At 38.4% G+C, this 9,580-nt stretch overlaps 1 protein-coding gene across 1 annotated transcript; it reads left to right on the forward strand.

Moving 5' to 3' along the window:
- The first annotated feature begins 4,457 nt into the window (after nt 1-4,457).
- LOC145783407 (uncharacterized) lies at nt 4,458-9,580 on the forward strand. The gene is made up of 4 exons (XM_082595274.1): nt 4,458-4,678; nt 5,584-5,772; nt 7,027-7,140; nt 7,812-9,580. The coding sequence occupies exons 1-4, from the start codon at nt 4,482-4,484 to the stop codon at nt 8,473-8,475; spliced, it is 1,164 nt and encodes a 387-aa protein (XP_082451400.1). The 5' UTR covers nt 4,458-4,481; the 3' UTR covers nt 8,476-9,580.

Genomic DNA, 9,580 nt, shown 5'->3' on the forward strand with positions numbered 1-9,580 from the left:
TCAACTTTCAAAATTGCTTACCCTAAATTGAAAAACGCCTTCATTTTATCCAATCCTCAATCGTTTTGCAAAACGACACCAGCTGCTTAGCCAATCAGATGTGTTATCTGGTGTTATAGTTAAAGTTGCTTTCCCAGTGACGTCAATGCGTATCTCATAGCGGCTGCTTTTGGTTTCAGGCGAAAGGAATACAGCCTCTACGCATGAGTGATTTTCGGGCTTGTAACTATAGGCTACTGAGTACGCTGAAAATAAAGCTAGTTCTCTTACCAAAAAAAACATAGATTCTACAATAAGACATGCAATTCCAAAGGGTACATTAACCAACCAGTACTGAAACAGCACAAGTGTTTTTTAAATTCTTTGGGTCAATAGACTGACATCACAACTTCAGAGCAAACATACTTGTGTTCTTCAAGAATGGACTAGCTTAATTTATAGGCTAATTATTTGCTCTTTACTAGTGCACCAGTCCAATGCATGTCGTAAATGCTTACAGATGACATTGACAATAAGTTTTTGTGCTCAGTCTAAAAAAGCAGCCAACATTCTAGACTAGTCCCAGTCTGATTGAATCTTTATCCTCGGACTGGGAAAGTCCGAAGATTTTGTTTTGGAAATGCTCTCAGAGCGCACCAAATTGGAAGTGTTTTTCAAAATTTTCTGGGGAAGGCCCCCCAGACCCCCCGCTGGAAGTGTTGCCTTCGGCAACACGCCTTCGGGCTTCACCCGACGGTTACGCCCCTCGTGCCTACTACCTTGCTGCAACATATTTCCAAGTTGCTTTCCCAATGGTTTAAGCCACCGAACGTCACTGTTTATTCGTATGATTCTCGTATGTATTGATTCATACGAGACTGAAGATGTGAGGGCTACAGCCTCTCATGAAATCGATTTCTAATAAAGTATTGAGACTGTTGACCGATCCTTTGGTACTTAGACAGTGCAGACAGACCAACTAAGTTAGTAATGGACAAAGGATCGTCGCAGCATAGTAGCCGCTCAGATAGTCAGGCAGATCTCCCCCATCAGTTTACTACTACAGTAGGCCTACAGAACTTCAAAGTCATCTTGTTTTGTTAATGTTTCTAAGACACAGCGTTGCCAGGTTATTTTTATATTCAATTCTTTTTTTGTCGTTGTCAGGTTTTCTGGACTTTGTTTGCGAAGTCTGTGATACCAAACCAGGGATATCTAAAGAAGGGGATACGAAGGCTTTTATTACGTCTGACAATAGAAGGGCTTTTGTTTATCGTAAATAATCTGTGTATATTGTAAAATGACAATTGGCACCGATAGTAGTTTAATAAATCTTGTTATGATAACTTGCATTGCTCTATTAGCATCAGGCCTGGATATTCATAGCATGCTCATGGTTGCTTGTTAATTCAACTACCCATATACTTGCTTTACATCTAGCCTACTGCAAAGGCTTTGTTTAAAAAAACAGCTTACTGGTAACTTTTCAACTGTCTTTGTATACAAGTATTCTTTAAATATGCTCTATGTGACGTTTACTAACTGTCTTTGGTAGCTGACTGTACCAGTTGCACTACAAAACTTTCTGCAATTTTGAAAAGAACTTCATGTTTCACGCGCTGCAAACTACCGCCCTGGTAGTGTCATGAGAATAAGGCAATCGCTGCGAGCCTTCATATCCCCTTCTCTAGATATCCCTGTACCAAACTAGGGATGGTAGAAGTAGAGGATTGCTCACTCAAAACGAAGGTGGACAACTATAGGGTGATAGAGTTATGACAAAATTTGGTGCAACTACAGCTTTAAGGTCTACCGCTATGTGTGGCATACCCAGGTGCAGTGTATGTGAATTGTCCACAAGTGTACAAACTGTTTATTGCCAAAACCAATGTATGGAAATACGTGATATCACATTCATTTTATTCTTTTATTTGATTTTTTTATTTTTAAATAACAACTGCGCCAAGTGCAGTATAAATAGTTGTACGCCAAAAGTATCACTAAAATATCAGACTCCGACTCCGCCCCAATCCGGCGCGTGTTTTTTTCCAAGAATTTTTGATTCCAACTGGGGCCAAAACCCAAGATTCCAGCTCCTAATACTCCAAAACTCCGACTCCTGCACACCTTTGGTTCTTAAAGTGGTCAATATTAAACTCACTTTTGTGTATTGCAGCGTGATCGTTTTTAATTCACTTTTTAGCATGGCTTTGAATAATACTGTATTTCAATTTACTTGTGTTTTACTACTTTTTGTTGATGGTGTGTCTTTTACAATGTTTTAAAAATAGTCAAATTTTAGCTGTAAAACAATATTTGTCTTAAAAACAGGCCTAAAATTGGATTTGAAAAAAAATTGCTAAATCATGATAATCATCCCCCCACGGGCCCCTCGTTTCGAAACCGCTCGACACGTGATCTCATGAATCAAGACAACAGGAATCAAGGTTGCCAGTTCCGCGGCCTTAGCAGCAGTGTTGTCAGATTGGGCGATTTATCTGCAATTGGGCTACTTTTAGTTGGGCTTGGCGCCAAAAAATGTTGGTTTGCGACTTGCGCTTTTTTGGGCTACTTTCAGTCTCTTATTTGGCGCGATACGGCGCTTAAATTTGGCAGAATTTTAAGTTGTTTGGCAGTGAATTTTGAGTTGGCAGAATTGAATAATTGGTAGAATCCGACGAACCTTTGAAAATGTTGGTAAAGTTTTGGTTTATTACGGAAAAAATGACGTTATTTTTTTGATTTGGCATGAGGATTGATTTTACCGCTGACCATGAGCAGCTTTGACTGTTGTTACATTAATGCTGTATTCATTTTCATCCTGGAAAATGGAAGTACTGACTGGCGAGTGGCGAAATTGCACTTGTATCGAATATCGGAAATTATAATTATGATCTTGGTTTAGTGCCATAATTTTTGAAGCTTTTATTGGTATCTAAGCTATAAATTAAAGTTGGAAAAATTGAATGTCGGTGGAGAAATTTACTGAATGTAAACTGGTCTTCCTTGTATGATGAAAAAACAATGATAGATTGTTGTAGGCTACTTTTTGTACCAAGTTGTACGAGTTTAGAAATGCTGCAGTGCAGGGGAGTATAAATTTAGAGAAGTTGCTCAATTGGCACTAACAATATATACCAATCAGCAATGCATTGGTTGAGCGAGCCTTTTCGAGAGTTTCTGCAATCAAAACCAAACTGCGAAATCGTATGGGACTTCAACTTTTGTCAGCGATTTTGAGGATCAGAACTCTGCTACAACAATTGGAAAAATGGTGTTTGATCCCCGGTCATCAGTGCTGAAGTATGACAGCTCTATTTTAAGAAAATGAAGCTTCAGCAGTTGATGATAGAATTTTGTCGGGTCTTGGTTCTTAGTAGTTCATCTGAGTTGACGGGCTTATGCTATGCGTTAGCATCTACTATGGAACCATTTGTATCTTGAATTTGAAAATAGGAATTTGTATGAAGTCTGTATAGCATTGTCCTGTCTAAGTTTTTTTCTATTGAACATGCTTGATTCAATATTGAACATTCTACTTCTTGTATCTTGTAACAGTGTATGCATTTTGTATCTACACAATCAGCATGATGGACAAAGATGTTGCTTTGTCCATGACTCTTGGGGGCATGCCCCAAAACCCCCCTAGAAAGCTTGCACCATCGTCGACGCTGCGACGGCAAATTGGGCTACTTTTAAATCGCTTTGGCGCATTTTTGGGCTCTTTTTTTTCAAAAAATCTGGCAACACTGCTTAGCAGTCGCAGGTTTTGTACAAGTTGATTTCGTTTAGTATATATCGTTTTATTTTCACCTAAATTTCCAATTTTAGCTAAAAATTTTGTTTTTTAACGTTTTTGGCAGTTTAGACAAATGTTAAAATTTTAGGCTACCTTGTTTCAACTTGTAATAAGTGACTGAGCCACTTTTTAGTGGCAGTTGGGCTGAAAATATTAAATTTATCTGGCAATCTTGGGAGTCATAATTTTTTTCCAAGCTTGGCCCTTACCTTTTTTTGCAGTTTGTCAGTTTGTCTTGTTTTCTGACTAGCCTTACTGACTGAATTGGTTTGGTTTTGAATCTTAATCTTCGGACTGACAAAGCCTTGATAGGTTATTCCTGGTAGTTTCGCATACCGTACTTGTAGTAGAGGCTCTTGACGCAGGACCGGTTACCGAGATTGGCAGAGTGAAGTTTTCCGATTGTTGAAGTGGTGTTGCTGGGGAAATTATTCACTAGGTGCCGCTGAATGGAGAGCAGTCCTGAAATGCGTGGGAAGATAAGTCAATCAATTTTATTCTTCTGTCCTGTAGGTACACTCTGATTACCAACCATAAAGAAATTGTTTCTTTTCAAATGCTATTCGGTGCCGGTACAGGCCATGAATTTTAGTCTGAGGCTGTAGTTAGATGGGCTAATTTTATAAGCCTACTGTATAGCTACCTGAAATTATTTAATATTTTTGGTAACAAGGTTTTAGAAGTTTGAATATCAGGGAGCGTAATGCGTGAAGGATCAGATAGAAAAGTGTACGTTGGAAACCTTGGAAATAATGCATCTCGGACTGAATTGGAAGATGAGTTTAGCTATTATGGTCCTTTGGTAAGTGTTTGGATAGCTCGAAATCCCCCTGGATTTGCTTATGTGCTCTTTGAAGACTCGAAGGATGCAAAAGATGCTGTTAGAGGTCTGGATGGAAAGTAAGTTATATACAACTTATTCTGACATGCAACTTGTGATTTTGGGTTTTGCTATTCTTTCCCTTTTGTTGATGTCAAATTTGTATGTTTACTTTGCCGTTCTGTACATATTTGCGCCAGCAGCAAAAGATAAATTGAATTGATAAATTTTAGGCAGTGGCTATTTGACCAGCACCAGTTTTTTAATCTAAAACACTAGGCCTACCGTATTTGATCGGCATGACGTATTTTTTTGTAAAAAAAGTGCATAAATAACTTCTTAATTCAACAGTTTCTTTCAACTAAATCATTGGTGTGTGGGATATTTGTCAAGTTGATGCACCCACGGATATGAGTTTGGTACTACTCGGAAGCGTTTTCTTTTTAACTAAATTGCCTGCTAAAAAACACTGCCTGAAAGTAAACTGAACATTGATGAAACCATTTTTACACTATGTGACCGGTCATGATGTCACTTAAGGCACTTTTTCTCTTTCAAAGCCAAAGACGAGAAGAGAAGAAAAAAGTGTCTGTATAAGTTCTAAATTCGACAATTCTATTCAACTGGATCGGTGGCGCGTACGATACTTCTCGGACTGGTGTTCCAGAGGAACAAGTTCGATTCTACGCGGAAACGTTTATTTTTTTTACTAAATTTTGATTCTTTTTGCAGTTACATACACATTACACACGTTCAGTCAATCATGATGTTTGACCTGAATATGCGCTCAAGCGTGCTGTAGGCCTATAGTTGTATGTCAGCTCCATATCTTTTTTGCGAAACGACAGGTCGCGCATCAAATTTAACATCAATTGATTGGAAAATAGTTGAAGTCAAATTGGCAAGTAAATTTGGTAACAAATAAAATAAAGTAATAGACTTGATGATCAGTATTTTGTTAATTGTATTAATTTTGTTTTGCAAGGACAATTTGCGATCGGCGTGTGAAAGTAGACATCTCCAACTCAAGAGGTTCAAGGTCATTTGATAGCCGACCTTTCAGACCCCCTCCTCGATATGATTCTCGCCCTGGTGGCAGGTTTCAAACTGACATGCGCTGCTACAATTGCAGTGGGATGGGTCACTTTGCGAGGGACTGCCCAAGAGCTAGAAGGTATAGAATTTAATCAGTTTTGTTTTTATAAACTTTTTATGCATCTACTATTTGTGGATTAGCCTAGCTAAAATAATTCCTATCTTTAGTTACTTGGAAAGTTTAATTAACCGTTTGTCTGGTCCATGAATTTATGACGTGGTTCAAATGACGCCATCTGTATGCCCCATGCTTGAATGACTCATACCGTACCAAATTTATGCCGTATAATTGTTGAAGCTCTCATGCAGACACTGCTCATTCCTTTCTTCGTGATGTTCTAATAATTTTGTAATCTCCCAATTTAAGATTTGATGAAATAGAACCACAAGTCGTGCATGCAGCTCATCTCTCTGTATGAGTTACAATTTCAAAGTTAAACACTTTAACCCATGTATCTACAAAAAAATACCCATGTATTTTTTTGTAGAAAAAACTACATTTTTCATTTTTGCTTGTTAGAGTTTAACTGTTCCCTGTTGTTTATAAAGTAGCAGGGTACTGAGGGTCACTATGGGAAAGCAGGTTAGGGAGATCAAGATACTCGTCATTCATGTAACAAGTCATTAGGCGCGGTGACATTCTTGTAAGAAGTCATCATGTTGTCACCTCCACATTCGGGCTGGAGACATTTGTCCCTCGTCATAAAGACTTGTTCCGGTGTTTCGCTACAGTAGTAAAATTAAATTAGTTTTTGTTAAAATTATAATCAGGCTACTTACTACTCACTATAATCGATTCTCATCTATTTAAGTGTATACCTAGTCCTACGCTAATGCAAAATGACTATCCACAAACCAATTATAGGATTGGTAAACATGGCACAACGTACACGATATGTTGGCATTGGAATGCCCCAAGTGATCCTAGTTCGAGTGCTATGTGATTGGGCGGCATGGCAGCGTATACGATAGTTTATGTACAAGGCCGCAGCACGAGTACGTTGAGAGATCTTGCAGTGAAATGTACGGTTGGGTCAGGTGGATGTGTTCACGGCATCTATCCTAAGAGAACGTAGTTTGGTCTGTTCATCGTGATGTGCATAATTTTGTAGTTTGGCCGCAGTTAGTCCGGTTCTAATATCGCCACTTACGTGTGAGACGGTGGACAAATACGTAAGTATCACTCGTATGTTTTCGTGACGAGTTATCATTTACTGCGTATTGTAAGTGTGAAAATTTTAAAGTGACTGCTGTCAAATGAAATTAATATATTTGTATCCTTCGTGCACCCCCCTATTTGAACACATTCATTAGCTCATTGTTATCATAACAGCTTCCGCAGACGACGATCGTACTCTAGATCTTACTCAAGATCTAGATCCCGATCATACTCGTCTTCTCGCTCTCGAAGTCCTAGAAAACGTCGAAGATCTGCATCACGCAGCAGGTGGGTACAACATGGGTCACAGGTGGTGAGCCTATGTCTTACGATGGAAACTCTAAGAAGCAAGTTTCTCTTTGTGTGTTAATGACATTAATTGCTGTGGCGTAATAATATATGTTGACGGGCACTGTTCTAAAGCGGTTCTTTAGAATGACCTTTCTAATTTTTGAAAGCTAAAAAGTCTTCTTTTGACCCAAAAAAAGAGTAGAAAAAAAAACAAAAGTGTACAGCTGTACATGGAATTTGATATTGCCTAACTGTATACATTTTTTATGTGAAAAGTAAACAAAGTATAATTCCCTTGTAAGTTATCGTGAAGTGTTCACGATTACTTGGCCATTTATTCAATTATAATCACATACACGTTTTTGTAAGGAAAGTGACTAAAATTGCTTTGACAATAAATTCAATTTTTATTATAATAATCATTGATCACATGTGTTCTTTGTACGTGAAATTTACTACTGTACGTGCACAGTACACACATTTTGTGCGAAAGTCGGGTCCTCAATCAACGTTCGTTGACAATTATAGACTCATACAAAAGTACCAGTAACAAATCCATCTCATTAACATTTGTTTCTGTTATTTTAAAAGGCATTTATTATATTGTGATGTTTTTGTAATAACAGAAAGTGTACATTCTATTAAAATCAAACATATGTTGCATGTAGATCGGGCAGTGAAAGTCCGAAAAGGCGCCGTAGAACTGATCGAAAAGGTCGAAGAAGGTCGGAAAGAAGTCGTTCGCGATCACACTCCAAAAGCAAAAGCCACTCTCGATCAAGATCAAAAAGTGGTGAAAAGTCATCGAAACGGAGCAAGTCACGGTCTGGGAGCAGATCAAGAAAAAGAAGAAAGCGCTCCAGAAGTAGATCACGGTCACCAAGAAGACGAGCCAAAAACAGATCGCGGTCGCCAAAGAAACGCTCTAAAAGCAGATCACGGTCACCGAGGAAACGCTCTAAAAGCAGATCACGGTCACCAAGGAAACGCTCTAAAAGCAGATCACGGTCACCAAGGAAACGCTCTAAAAGCAGATCACGGTCACCAAGGAAATGCTCCAAAAGCAGATCACGGTCACCTAAGAAACGCTGCAAAAGCAAATCACGGTCACCAAGCAAAAGTAGACCAAGAACAAATTCAGAAAGCATAGAAAGAAAAAAGGACGAGTCCCCTTCGAAGGCTTTGATTGAAGAAACTCACCAGGACAAGGACGAACCACAATGTCGGGAATCAAGCGACGCCGAAATGAATTGCAACTCAAAAGAAAAACCTGATGAAGGTGATGACCGAAGATCCTCTTTTTCCGAAGCCTCGAACGATGAAAGAGAATAATCACCTTGGTAGTATGGAGAAAAGCTTTTACACAGATGGTCAGTTGAGAAGTGTGGAATCAATAGTCACCAGCAACCAACAATGAACATTTCCAAGCTTAAAGTGCTAAAGAATTTACGGACTTTAATGTTGTGTTTCTTTCACCAGCAAAAACGGCTGCTCTGAGACTAATCAAAACGTTCATTTTTTTTGTGCTGAAACACCAACATATTGCGTGATTTTAAATGCGACAGCATAAAGCCGATTTTATCTTTCTCAAATAACATTGAGACTGGTCGAGACCTACCCATGTAAAATGTTACAAACCATGTGTCGCAACTTGGCATAGTAAAAAAAAAACTGGTAAACCTGATTCAAAACTGTAAACTTGTGAACGTTTTTTCCTTTTTATTCTGGTTAACAACTGTTGCTCCTATTCTACCATCATGCTATGCTGTATTATGGTTTAGAACACTTATGCTATTCACTAAATAAGGTGGAGCTTGTTCAAAGCTTAAACGACCAGAGACACCTTAGAAGATTGAACTGCTTTTCCACTGCTGTCATCTTTGTAAAGTTACTGTGGAACGCTCAAATAAGTACTGCCAACCATCACTTGTGATATGTTCTAGTCATAACTTCCCGCTAAAGATTCAAATAATTGATTAATTTCTAAACGCTATTACTGCTGAGAAAGTCGGCTGTTGAAGTATTGTTCGGCAGTAAAATACATCCTTCAGTTGTTGATGCAACGTTAAAGAATTTACATTTTAGAATTTAGGCTTAAGAAAAAAAGCTGAAAACAAATAAAAATCCTTTTGAACTTTGGTCATATTCGTTTTTTTATTAACAAAATCAATGTTATATTCTTTTGCCACAAAAAGAAAATTACTTCCTGCTGAGTAGAAGCAAGTACCGACCGGTACCTTGCTTGCCTGAAGAAGTAAAAGTAACTTCTGGAGATCATATTGCGTTTGTTGCTGGCTGTCATGCAATTCACTTAGCATAACTTGTAGATTTGCGTTTGCAATTCTTTTGTAGCGATGTACAAAAATGAAGCAACAACTGCGGTTTAACTTTCGCATTGTTTGCTGAGTTTGTAAATACAATTATAGGCGTCGTTGTG

Source organism: Aplidium turbinatum, chromosome 14 (assembly GCF_918807975.1).
Source record: "Aplidium turbinatum chromosome 14, kaAplTurb1.1, whole genome shotgun sequence".
NCBI lineage: Eukaryota > Metazoa > Chordata > Ascidiacea > Aplousobranchia > Polyclinidae > Aplidium > Aplidium turbinatum.